The 13,869-nt window shown below is 45.7% G+C and overlaps 1 protein-coding gene across 2 annotated transcripts in view; it reads right to left on the bottom strand.

Annotated features, from left to right (window-relative positions):
- Positions 1-5,173: 5,173 nt before the first annotated feature.
- Positions 5,174-13,869, bottom strand: part of TMEM164 (transmembrane protein 164) — a 129,693-nt gene continuing 120,997 nt past the window's right edge. For both annotated transcript variants that reach the window (XM_043974786.1, XM_043974787.1), the window contains exons 5-6: positions 11,117-11,217; positions 5,174-8,852 (exon numbers count right to left, since the gene is read on the bottom strand). In XM_043974786.1, the coding sequence (XP_043830721.1) occupies positions 8,646-8,852; positions 11,117-11,217 (308 nt within the window). In that variant the 3' untranslated portion in view covers positions 5,174-8,645. The remainder of the gene's footprint in view (positions 8,853-11,116; positions 11,218-13,869) is intronic.

Below are 13,869 nucleotides of genomic sequence, written 5' to 3'. Positions count from 1 at the left end.
CAGCCCAGCCCAGCCCAGACCTCTCTGGGATACTACTCCCCTATATGGGTTGTTTTCCTCTGGTAAGCTCTTTGAGGGCAGGCACCATCTTGCTTTTTGTATTTGTCTCCTCAAGAGCTTAGTGGTCCTTGACATGTAATAAGCCCTTAAATGCTGTTTTTCATTAATTCCTTTGTCTCTTCACTCATCATAGTGCTCTTACATAATATCTTTCTGATACACTCAGCTGACTGGGTGGCTCAACTGCTCAAAGACTTTTGATAGTTCCCAATCATCTCCCCTAAATTCCTTTGAACTAGCTTAATTGGAAACAATCTGGGGATGACATAGGTTAAGTTTAGAGTTAAGAGTATTTATCTGTATTTCTTTTTTCCTATTTCCTTGTCTTTGATTTTTATTAGTTTCACCTTTGTTGTTTAATTAATTACCAAGTAATAAAATCTGATCCTTTTGTGAATTAAAGCTTAAATGCTCCTTTCTTATTGGCCTGGGAGAAATATCTAAAAAGGGCAGTTCAGAGGGGAGGGTGAACCTAAAAGGTCCCTCATTATTTCTAGGACCCCAATATTAAGGCAAGTCACCCAAATAACACTCCATATATCAAATTTTGGCCCTCATACTTCCCTTTCCATGTTCTACAGCCTATTTTCCCATCTTTGTGTCTTTCTATCTTTCAAAACCTTTCCCAATGTTAAAACTCCAGTTCAGGGTCACCTCTTCCAAGAAGCCTTCTCTACATAAGGGAAGAAGAAAACAATCATTTATGAGGCACCTACTATGTGCCAAGCACTTTGCAAATGGTAGTGCATTGGTTCTTCACAACAATTCAGGAAGGTAGATGCTATTATCATCATCCCCATTTATAGATGAAAATGAGGCAAAGGCTAAGTGACTTAGCCAGGGTCACATGACTGGTGTCAGATAAGATTTGAACTCAAGTCATTGGCAAACCACTCCAGTAATTTTACCAAGAAACCCCCAAACGGGGTGGCAAAGAGTCAGACTTTACTGCACAACAAAACTTCTGATTCCTGGTCCAGTCTTCCGTGCACTATGGTGCCACCTGGTGGCCTGCATAAAGGAAAAAGTTTCTCTCTCTCTCTCTCTCTCTCTCTCTCTCTCTCTCTCTCTCTCTCTCTCTCTCTCTCTCCTCTCTCCTCTCTCCTCTCCTCTCCTCTCCCCACCCCTCGCTCCTAGCCCTTTCTCTCTCTCTCTCTTCTCTCTCTCTTCCTCTCCCTCTTCCCCCCTCCCTCCTTAGAACTTCTCAGGGATTTTTGTGCTCCCCTTACCATTAACCATAGTCTGACTTGTGTCATAATTTGTCTGTCTTTGTCTTATCCTTCCTACTAGATGAAGTACTATGAATGTAGGGCCTGTCTCTGATTTCAAATCTGTGCCCCTGGGGCAGCTAGGTGGCACCGTGGATAGAGCACTGGCCCTGGATTCAGGAGGACCTGAGTTCAAATCCGGCCTCAGACACTTGACATTTAACTGGCTGTGTGACCTTGGGCAAGTCACTTAACCCCAATTGCCTCACCAAAAAAACCAACCAAACAAAACAAATCTGCCCCCTCCAAACTGCCCTCTCTAAATGTTTGCCCAATTCACTGTGCTAGAAGCTATACAATGGCCCATTCTATTCCCTCAAAGTGCCTGCAGTCTGTTGTTGAATTGAAATGAACCAAGCAGCATTTCTTATGGCTTGCTCTTTGCTTCTGTATATTCTGGTTGCCCTCTCATAACATTAAATATTGTCAGCATCTCTGGGCACTGGCCACTCTCAACAAAGCTAAATGGCAGCTTCGAGCCAGGCTTAGGCCATTAAGGCTGCTCGCCTGTCCGACCAATGGGCAGAACGTGAGGTCCACACCAATGGAGTCACTTACATGAAACAACTATTTTTTTACTCTGTTCAGTACAATCTCCACTTAAACACAGTTATTTAAGGTAGGTGATAAAATCGATTTTACAAATACTGGATGATGAATCTGCTCTTTAACTGTTCAGTGTGTTAACATTCATTCACTACTCTGAGGATGATAGAACCATAGCTGGAAGGAACCTTTAAGGAGGTCATCTCCTTATTTTATAAGTGAAGACTGAGAGAGGGAAATGACTTGCCCAATGTAAGTGGCAGAGCTGGGATTCGAACCCAGATCTTCTGATTCCAGTAATCTCTCCACCTATTGCCTTTCATATCTGCTCTAAACAAAAGCTCGGAATGAATTAGAAAGGAACCTCAGAGTACAATCCACCCATTTTTCATGAGGGGAAACTGAGGCCCAAGGAGAGAAAGGGATTTGACCAAGGGATTCTCCAGCTTTTGGCACAAATGACAGCAATGGGGGTAGCCCTGGATTCAAGAGGAACTGAGTTCAAATCCAGCCTCAGACACTTGACACTTGCTAGCTGTGTGACCTTGGGCAAATCACTTAACCCTCATTGCACTGCCCCCCCAAAATGGCAGCAATGGCTTGAGAACTCCCCAGAAACCAACCTTGTAGTCCTTAACATTTGCTTGTGGCCGATTCAAATAAGCAGCTATTTATTAAGCAAGACAGGCATTATGGTGTTGTGCAGGGATGTCAAGCTCATATAGAAATGAGGACCACTAGCAGACCACATGTTGACTTAGAAAAGCCACATATTAACATTATCTATGTTTTATTGTGTTTTTCCTTATTTTATTCTGATTCAGGAGTGTTGTGGGCAGTGTCTAGTCTGGATAGAGTCAGGAAGACCTGTATTCAAGTCCTACCCCTAGCACATCTAGGCAAGTCTTCAAAATTATAAATGTGGCAGAAAGCACCACTTGGCGTTGGTGAAAGAAGTTTCCTCACCTGGAAATTCCCTATGACAAGGAAATCACAGACCCAGTCTCTATCCCTCAATGAAGCCAAAGGCACTGTACTGAGAACATAGAACACTCCATAGAAAGCTCCTTGAGATCAGGGACCATTTGTCTCCCTAGTACTTCCCACAGTTTTTGTTGTTTGTCCTTCATTGCGGAAGAGGACCGTGACATTGGGGTGATGGCATGACTTGCACTGAATTGGATTTAAGTGAGGGAGGACTGTGCAAGGTCCCCAACCTCACTCTCTCCGCCAGAGCCATCTGGGTCCAGTGGCAAGATAGACATCAGGATGACTGGAGATGGCCTTGGATGTTTGAGGCAAATGGGGTTAAGTGACTTGCCCAGTCACACAGTTAGGAAGTGTCTGAGGTGAGATTTGAACTCAGGTCCTCCCAACTCCAATGCCAGTGCACTATCCACTGCAGTGCCACCTAGGTGCAGTGACACCTCTCACAGTGCTCGTTGTTAAATGTTGTTATTGTCCAACTCTTCATGATCCCAGCTCATTTTACAGATGAGGAAACTGAGGCAAACAGTGACTTGTCCAGGGTCATATGGCTAATAAGTAATAGATTTGAACTCAAGATCTCTGAACTCCAGGGCCAGTGCTCTATCCACTGCAGCACCACCTATCTATTCTGTGGTGTTAAACAAACACTCAATAAACACTTGATTAATTAGCAGGCAGGAGCTACTTCATTTTGGCCTTTATCTACCCAGTACCTGGCACATAACTTTTGCTTGATAAATGTGTTGATTGATGGATAATTAGAGAGCCTGATCTCTTTATCTTAGATATGAAGAAGGGGAGGCCCACAGAGAAGTTGGTCTGGTGGGGATGGGCCAGGGGAAGGGGCAGTATAGAACAGTAAAGAACTGAGTATGGTTAGGAAATCAGGTTCAGCCCACCCTGTGCGAGGGGCCCTCCAGGCTTACCTGGAAACAAAAGCTGGAGTCCCAGGTATTTCCTGGGAGCCCCATGCTGCTATAGGCACAGAAAAGAATGGGAGGTGTTTGCATCCTACTTGGAGGAGTTCACAAATGTAACTGGAAAATTTTCAACATAATTAAAACAAGTATTAGTTGATGCCAACTGTATAACCAGCATTGTCCTGGGGGAATATATGTGTTGTACTCGAAAAAAAATATTTAATCTGTCAGGAGGGATAAGGGACTCCTTGTTCTTTCTTTTTTTTTTTTTGCGGCACAATGAGGGTTAAGTGACTTGCCCAGGGTCACACAGCTAGTAAGTGTCAAGTATCTGAGACCAGATTTAAACTCAGGTTCTCCTGAATCCAGGGTCAGTGCTTTATCCACTGCAGCACCACCTGGCTGCTCCCAACCTTGTCCTTCTTTCTAATTTTTGTTGTTCAGTCATTTTTCAGTCTTGTCCAATTCTTCATGGCCCCCTTTGGGGTTTTCTTGGCCATTTCTTTTTTCCAGCTCATTTTACATATGAGGAAACTAAGGCACACAGGACAAGGGGACTTCCCCGGGGACACATAGCTAATAAGTGTCTGAGGCTGGATTTGAACTCACAAATGTGAATCTTCCTGATTCTACGCCTGGTGTTCTTGCCACCTAGCTGTCCCTTCTTCCTAATACAAGCTCATAGAGTTGGAGTTGGAAGGACTGAAACTGGCATAAGGTCACACACGAAACCTTGGTTATTTTGCCTCGTTGTGGTGTGGAGGGTAGCCTGCATAAATTCTGGGAGATCCTAACTAGCCATCAAGGTTTCAGGTGGCAGGGGGGCAGCTAGGTGGCGCTGCAGTGGATAAAGCACTGGCCCTAGAGTCAGGAAGACCTGAGTTCAAATCCGGCCTCAGACACTTAACACTTACTGGCTCTGTGACCCTGAGCAAGTCACTTAACCCCAATTGCCTCACAAAAAAAACAAAAGGTGGGGGCCTGGTGGCAGACTACATCTTTCATCCAAGGACTAGCTCAAGACCAAAAGGGCCAGTCACCAGGTGATAAATTTGTCACCAAGTCTACATAACTCATAGAGAAGTTACCAACTGTGCTGTTGGGAGCATTCACAGCAACCCAAGCAGAGATCTTTGGGAAAGCTTCAAAGGCTGGTATTTATATCGTGCTTTATGTTTATAAAATGCTTTCTTAGATTTTCTCGCCACTATCATTTTCATTTTGCAGGGAAGGAAACCAGAGAGGTTGCGATGGGTTCAAGGTTGCACACACAACAAGTCAGCGACTCAAGTCCTTGAGCTCATCCCGCCCCTATCACGCCATCTCTCTCACTTTCAAGGTCCCATAGCTTTCACCAGGCTTCTTAGAAATGAGGCAGACACAGCTGGGTCCTCATAAATCTTTTTAATGATGTCACCCTACAAAACATTTGCACAATAGGTCCCCTAGTGAAGGCCCCACCTCACTCAGGGAGCTTCAGAAACAGAAATAGCCAAGGCTACAAGTCTAATGACTCCAAAAGAATGACCTGAGCGGGGTCCAAAGGTTACAAAACTTGAGAAAACACTTTTACGAAAACAAGAACGACAACAACACCGATAGCAACAACAACTGAAGTTCCGAAAGGTGGGTAAAGGAAGGGCTGGAGGGAGTCACAGAGGGCCAGCCCAATGGGGTCAATGCTGTTCGCTTGTCCTGCAGGTTAGGGAATACTGGGAGTGCTGCCGTCTGGCTGAGGCTGTCGGGCGCCTCTGGGATAGACAGGGAAGGAGTTGGCAGGTTTTTCCTGCACCCATTAGTTACCCTGCTTGTTCTCATATTCAGCAAAGGAAAGCAGGGCAATGGGGAGACAGAACAAAACAGGAAGCAAGCATTTTCTGAAGAGCTTGGTCTGTGGTGACCCCAGCTGAGCCATGAGCAGCATGCCTGTGTGCGGGACCGTATCACTGCCAAGAAGAGCCAATAGGGAGAGGGAGTTACCTTCCTGTCTGGGGCCTTGAGCTTCAGAGCCTGCAGTTGGCAAGAGTGTTATACCCTGACCCACCAGGGCCAGGCTTATTCTCCTCATTTACCAGGCACCTTCCTGCCTTCTGGTTTTGTGGCCCATACCCGATTTGGTTTGGGCCACGAATCCACCTGTGATTTCCAGGGGAGGAAAGCCCATTCACCTCACCACCCACTCTGGAGCATGGCTTGGGCACTGAGGAGTCCTTGCCTTGGGTCACACAAAGTGGCAAAGCCTGGGTTTGAACCTGGGCCTTCTGACCCCCAATCTAGCACCCTTCCTCCCAGGGATCGATTCCCATTTGGTGCTCCCCAGACCAACTTACAAGTCTTGGAGCACAGAGAGAAGTGACTGACCCAGAGTCTTTCAGCCATTGTATATCAGAGTTGGGGGTTTCTGCCCGGGTCAACCTAACACCATGCAACACTACCATCCCTTCACTTCCTTTGAGAAAAAACAATCTGAACACCTCCAAGTCTTAAAGGGAAACACAAGCCCCTCTTGTGGAATTGCCAGAGGTGGGGGTGGGGGTGGGGCAGGAGACAGGGAGAAGAGGCCCCCAAGTGAGCAAACCAGCTCACTTCCAGTGCGGGGCTGACTGTGGATCACCCTAATCACGGTGAAGAGTCCCAGATTACCAACCATCAGAGGTAAGTAAAACCTTGATTTTTGGCTACAACAAATGAAATACCATTGTCTGGTCGGAGGACCCAGTTCCACCAAGGTCCCTGGTCCACCCAGCTGCACAGGGTGCAAGGTGAGGAGGGGAGGATGATTGTTGACCTGCACGAACCTGTCCATGACTCCCTGTACAAAGGATCACGCACTGCCCCGGCTCAGCCGTGAGCTCCTTATAGGTCACCAACTCTGGCTAACAACCCTGGGGTTCTTGGCCTTGGTCCTGACTGTTTAGAAGGAAAAAGGAAACCTTTCTCTTTCCACCTAGACAAACTTTCCCCACATGTTGATGAGCAAGGACCATCAAATGGCATGTGGAAACTCAGCCACAAGGATGAGGGAATTATCTTGGCACTGTCAAGAAAGCTGGGGGAGATATGATGAGGGACATGGAGAAGCATCCAAGACCTCAGCTGCCTGAAGGAGCAATGGGTGCTTACCCAAAATGCATTTTGTCTGCAATAAAAGTGCTCTCTCTGCCTAGAAGGATGTGCTTAAGACACATGCCAGCTTTCCCTCCATTAATGCTTTCTCTCTCATTAATACCTACAACGGTAAACATAGTAGAACAATGATAGGCTACAGAGGATGCCCTGAAGGATGGCTTATCAGGAGAAACTCCTTCAAGGGTCTTCCCCCTTTACTAAGTAAATCATTATGGATCAATGGGGAGTCACAGAATGTTCAATCACAACCTTCTTTCCTGAGATACATCTGTGGCCGAGCTCCGAGGCTTGGGACCACACACAATTGATGGAGGTTTCCTCTTCTGTCAGCTCATATCAACCATGGTCTCATGGGAGTGTGTGGATGGTGCAAAACAAGCTTAAGCTCCCAGGAAACCAACCACTCATCACCAAGTTAGCCAATGACAAGGGATATGGCCCCAGGAAACACCGCCAGGAAGAGCTTCACCTTGAAAAAGCCCTGGACATCTGAGTAGGCATCTTGCTCTTAATGCTAGCCAAATTATGGAGAATAATAATAGCACATGTTTCTATAGTACTTTCCCTATATTCTCACATTCTAGGCTCCTAAGCACTACCGGGAGGTAGTGCTATAAAGATTCCCATTTTTGAAATAAGGAAACAGAGATGAAATGACTTTTCCGGGGACCCCTTCAGCTAAGAAATATCTGAGACAGGACTGAAACCCAGACCCCAAGTCTAACGCCCCCTGCTGGACCTTGGAATGCACCAGCCTCTTAAATAATCAAGGCATCCCAAGAGAGCGGAATCTTCCTTGGAATATTCACTTGTTTAAAACAAAAGCCCTCTACTGGTAGGCACCTCTAGAATCCCATGATCCCTTGAACTCTTTAGATTCCGTGGCTTATTTCCAGTCAGTGTTTACATAGAGTTCTCCATCCTTATGGCAATGGGAGGGGTGAGGAGGGGCTTTCCCACCTATTACTTATAGATCATGGGATGCTCACTCTAAAGCTGGAAGGGAACTCAGAGGGTAACCTCCCCCACCCCCTCATATTTCAAAGGAGGAAACAGACCCAAGAACAGGAAGTGACTTGCCCAGGGTCCCACATAGAACCATAAAATCATAGATTTAGACCCAGAAGGGACCTCAAAGGCATTCTGGTCCAATCCCTTAATTTTACAGAGAATAACTGAATCCTGGAGAAATGATTTGCCTAGTATTATACTGTTCCCTAAACATGCCCCCCCCAAATAAAAAACCCAATTCTGTCCTCTCATAATCCCAGTGGCCCACCCCCCACCCCCCACCAGAAATTTAGAATTCAGAATTGGTGGTCCCAGGCTAGCCCGGTGCCTACTTTGGCTGTGATTTAGGGAACTCAACCCCCCCCTCACTCCCCCCGGGCTCATTGCTGGTACACAAGTGAGGTATGGGCCCATCATGGGGGCTGTGCTAACAGAAGAGGACGGACAGGCCTAGGCGTCCCTGGCAGTGGAAACATGTTCTCATGGTTTTGCTGCTGTAGCACCTTCCTTCCTCAAAGAGCTGTCACTAAAGCACCTGCATGAAGAGAAGAGAGATCAGCTGCCACCTCCCTAGGTAAGGCCACCAGGAGGGGGGGAGAAAGAGAAATGGGCCATGGGGGAGGGCAGGGGGACAGGAAGAGAAATAAACACCACACACACAACCCCCCCTTCCTGATGTCATCAAGAAAGGAGTGTTCTCCAAGTCAAGAGAGCAGACTCTTCAGTCAATTTTCTTGGTTGGAAGGCGGAGCAAATCCAGCAGGTACTTGAACATGGGCCTGGCAGTGGAGGCAAGCAGAATGATCAGCTTGCCATGGGTCATGGTCATCAGGGTCTGGTGGCCTGAGGCCCAGATGCGGTACCAGGGGCCGTAGAACGGATCAGAAATGGCTGGGCACAGCATGTTGTTCAGATTCACTTCGGTGGCCTGTGGGGACAAGAGAGGGACAATGGGTACTCACTGATGGGGGCCTCAGGTCCAAGCACTCACTCAAAGCCAGGAGCCTAGAGAACTTTGCTCATGCAACTTCTGGTTGGATCCCATAGTTCTCAATTAGATCCCTACCACCGAAATACTCTGTTACCCACAGCCTGAAGATTCTCTCTTGCCTCCCAGTTCTGCTGATGTACAGCACGTTTTACATTCACAACTCATTCTTTCTGCCCTGATTGGATAGATAGGATATCTAACCTCTCCAGGGACAGGAAAAAGAGTCATGAGAGATTTTGCTGATATCTTTTTTGGGAGGCACCATAATCGTTTCCCAATTTACCCCCTCCCCTCTACTCTACTCAACCTACTCTAAGAACAAAGAAAAACATTTAAGCAAAACTGTTTGACAAACAATCACAGTATATGCAACATTCTGCACCCAAAGTCCCCCACCTCTCTATTATTATTAAGAGGACAATGTGTTTTTCCATCATTGTCCAGAATCAAGATGAGACATTGGAATCAGTCTGATTGTGTATGCCCAATAATATTGCCTTCATTTACAGTAGTTAGTGTGTATACCGTGCTCCTGGTTCTGATTTCTCTATTCTGTCTCTGTTGATACAAATCCTTCCATGTTTTTTCTGAATTCCTTTTGTTCATCAGTCCTTACAGCACTATAGTATTCCAATACATTTCTTTTTTGTTTTTGTTTTTTTGCTGGGCAATGAGGGTTAAGTGACTTGCCCAGGGTCACACAGCTAGTAAGTGTCAAGTGTCTGAGGACAGATTTGAACTCAGGTCCTCCTGAATCCAGGGCCAGTGCTCTATCGACTGTGCCACCCAGCTTCCCCTCCAATACATTTCTATGTGCAATTTATTCTGCCATTCCCCAGGGGATGGGCACCCACTTTATTCTTAGTCTTTTGCTACCACAGAAGAGGCTGCTATGTGAGAAGTAGCTAGGTGGTGCAGTGGCCACAGCACTGGACCTGGAGTCAGGAAGATCTGGGTTCAAATCCTACTTCAGACACTTACTGGTTGTGAGACCTTGGGCAAGCTACTTTCCTCACTTCAGTTTCCCCACCTGTAAAATAGCAATAATAACAGTACCTCCCTCCCATGGCTGTTGTGAGGATCAAATGAGATATAAAGTAAAGCACTTTGTAACTCTCAAAGTGCCATGGGAATGTTATTATTATATACTATTATTATTATTATATAAGACCTTTCTGTTTTTAACCTCCTTAGGAGCATAGGCCAAATGGCTCGTATTAATATAGCCTATTTGAGTTTGCTTTCCATATATTATTTCATCTGGACCTGGGCAGCTAGGTGGCTTGGTGGCCCTGGAGTTGGGAGGATCTGAGTTCAAATCTCTCCTCAGACACTAGCTGTGTGACCTTGGGCTAGTCACTTAACCCCAATTGCCTTAAGCATCCAGGGCCATCTCTAGTCATCCTGATGTCTATCTTGCCACTGGACCCAGATGGCTTTGGAGGAGAGAGTGGGGATGGTGACCTTGCACAGCCCTCCCTCACTTAGATGCAATTCAGTGCAAGTCATGACATCACCCCATGTCATGATCCTCTTGGAGAATGAAGGCCAAACAACAACAACAGCCATTTGGCCCTAATGACAACCCTGGGGGCTATGTACCATAGGTAGCACTACTTTTCACAAATGAGGAAACTGAGGCGGACAGAGGTTAAATGTAAGTGTCTATGGTTGGATTTAACCCCACCTCTGGATTTTGCCACCATGATTCAGCTAACTTTTTATCTTTACCCTGTCCCATCTTTCACCCACTGTTGAGTGATTCCTAAAATCTCCATTTTGAGAAAGGTCCCAGATGAGTCCATCTTCCATTCTCTGGACACCATCTGTAAGTCTCCTTCCCATACCTCTTTAGCCTCTTCTTATAGATCATCTTCCCCCCATTAGAAGCTTCTTGAGGGCAGGGACTATCTTTTTTAGCTTCTTTTTGTATCCCTAGTGCTTAACCCAGTACCCGATACTTCTTGACTTGATGTGACTTCCCTAACTCCAGATCCAGCTGGACCACTGGGCCAAGGACTGTAAACAGCCAAGTGACTTCAAGACTAACCAAGGATTCTGAAGCCTCTGCAGAGGCCAATGTTCATAAATCATGAGTTGGCTTCTTAGACTTGGTCAAGGCCTTACCAATAAAGTCCTGGGGGGAAAAAAGAGTGATTTAGAAGGAATCATCAGTTGGACACTGGGACTACCACACTCACCAGGCCCAGGAATTGTAAGATGCTGAAGTGATAGAAGAACATCAGGCCAGTTGCCAGGAGGGCCCACCAGAAATTGGAGAGTGGCTCAGGAGTGTAGACACCTGTATGAAAAAAGACTCTCATGAAACAGATAATCGGAAGACTTCTATGGCTCTGTGGTGAATGGAACCACCTCTGTGTGTCCCATTTGAGAGCTGCATTCCTAAGAGTCACCTGCTGTCTAATGATGCCCATTTTCTTTCCCTGGTGGGGGCACACTCCCCTCCACAGCTAGGCCCTGATTGGTGTGATTACTGTGAAATGTAGAGAGCTCTAGGCCTGGAGTTAAGAAGAGCTGAGTTCAAATCAGACATCAGATACTTGCTAGCTGTGTGACCTTGGGCAAGTCACTGCCCCGTTGCTTGCCTCAGTTTCTTCATCTGTAAAATGGGGATCAGAAGAGCACCTAGTACCCAGAGGTATTGTAAGGATCAAATGAGATATTTGGAAAGCACTTAGCACAGTGTCTGGCACAAAGCAGACACTATATACATTTTTTATTATTTTTTAAAATTTTGTATATATATATATATATATATATATATATATATATATATATATATTTTTTTTTTTTTGGTGAGGACATTGGAGTTAAGTGACTTGCCCAGGGTCACACAGCTAGTAAGTGTCAAGTGTCTGAGGCCGGATTTGAACTTGGGTCCTCCTGACTCCAGGACTGGTGCTCTATCCACTGCAGCACCACTTAGCTATATACATTTTTAAAAATAATATTATCATTGTTATTATTAAAACTTGGGACCAATGACCATATTTCACATAATTATTACTGAATGGTGTGAATTTGAATACATGCAACCACTTCAGGGGAATTCACTGTGCTTATTGGGACCTGGCTGTATTCTCAACTCCCTCTACCCAACCCCATTTCCACTCCCCAAAAAGGGTAGAGAGACCTCATACCTGCAGACTTGAGTTCCTGCTCCAGGTCCAATACAATGAAGCCTGAATTTAAATGCCCTGTTACTGGGATCCTGGGTAGTGCTACTGGAAGGGGGCATCAGAGGAATTGGGGAGGGAAGGACTCTCATGAGCCTGGTTATCACATTCCTCAGGGTAATGAGGACAAAGTTCATTGGCCCAAGGGTTGGGAAGGTCCCAGTGAACACTGAGTCCAATCTCCTCATTTTACAGATGGGGAAACTGAGACCCAGGAAGGAGAAGTAACTTGTCCAGGGTCACACACAGGATCCTAGATCTCGAGACAGAAGAGACCCCAGGGCCCACCTAGTCCAACCCTTTTATTTTACACAAGAGGAAACTGAGGCTCAGGAAGGGGAGGGGATTTGCCCATGGTCACACAGGTAGTAATTCACAGAACCTAGTTCTTCTGATTTCAAATATTCTTTTCTTTCTACTAACCCACGGTTCCTCATTTTCTCGAGGCCACATTTTCTGGGGAGACCAAATTGGGAAAGTACCCACAGGCTATTAGGCAGACACTGAATTACCCAATAGGTTACTTGAACTCAGGAAACTGGGAAACAATGATTATTTGCTACCTTTTAAAAAGCCTGAAAATAGAATGAAAATATACGTCAAGTGGAGGAAAACAGACACCACTTGGTAACTATCTTTAGTCTAGTGAGAGAAGATCCAGTTTTCCCACCATTACTGGCAGGAAGTAGGCAAATCAAAGGATGATTGGTTGACCCTGGGCAAGTCACTTTAACCCTCATTGCCCGCAAAAAAAAAAAAAAAAAAAAAAAAAAAAAAAGGATGATTGGACTTGAAGTTAGTGGATCTGAATTCAAATCCCACTTGACTGACAGGAGGATAGAAGAGAGGAAGCATTCTTGCCTAGAGTCGATGGGAGAAGAGAGGAAATTCAGGAATCTGGGCAAAGTGTGGCCTGCTCTTTAGATCTGGAGGGTTGGGGGGGGGGGAATGAATAGAAGGGAAATGAAAGAGCCTGGATTCTGGCTAATCTTTAAGTGCTAAGGAAGAAATAGTTGGTGAATGCAGATTAATTTCTTTGTAAAGCAGTCATTGTGTTATTACACAATTGTGTCATTACAGCATTGTGTCATGGCACAATTCTATCGTCAAGGTTTTGTTTCCACTGTTTACATTTGAGAGATATAGAGGTACTTGACCTGTGAATTCACTGGTCTAGAGAGAAGAGGAACCTCCTTTTACCAGCAGAGGGCAGCATTTTCTCTGTAATTAAAGCTTTAGGGTGGAGATCTTAACCAGAGGGTCAGGAACTTTTGAAACTGACACCTGTATTTCAATATAATTGGACTTCTTTGTAATCCTGTGTATTTTATTTTAAGTATTTAAAAATGTGAGTCTGAACAGAGGTCCCTAGGTGTCCCCAGACTGCCCAAAGGGCTTCAGAATACCCCCAAAGGGTAAGAAGCCATGCCTCAGAGTTACTTAAAGGCTCAATGACCCATTCAGTGCTATGCATGCCCAGCTGGTACGTGTCAGAAGTGGACCGTGATTCAAATCCGGCCTCAGACACTTGACCCTTACTAGCTGTGTGACCCTGGGCAAGTCACTTAACCCTCATTGCCCCACAAAAAAAAAAAAAAAAGAACCAACCTAGGCCAGGGCAACAACCTTGGATGGTGGTTTAACAGACTGGGTCTGAGCAGGCGCCCATCTCATCCTAAGGTAACTTAAAGCCTTGATCAGAGGCTCCAAGTCAGAATGAATCAGAGTTGGGATCCTGAGCTGGGAAAAAGGGGAGT

Source organism: Dromiciops gliroides, chromosome X, assembly GCF_019393635.1.
Source record: "Dromiciops gliroides isolate mDroGli1 chromosome X, mDroGli1.pri, whole genome shotgun sequence".
NCBI lineage: Eukaryota > Metazoa > Chordata > Mammalia > Microbiotheria > Microbiotheriidae > Dromiciops > Dromiciops gliroides.
The sequence above is the reverse complement of the archived record's forward strand: the minus strand, read 5'-3'. Positions and strand labels throughout refer to the sequence as shown.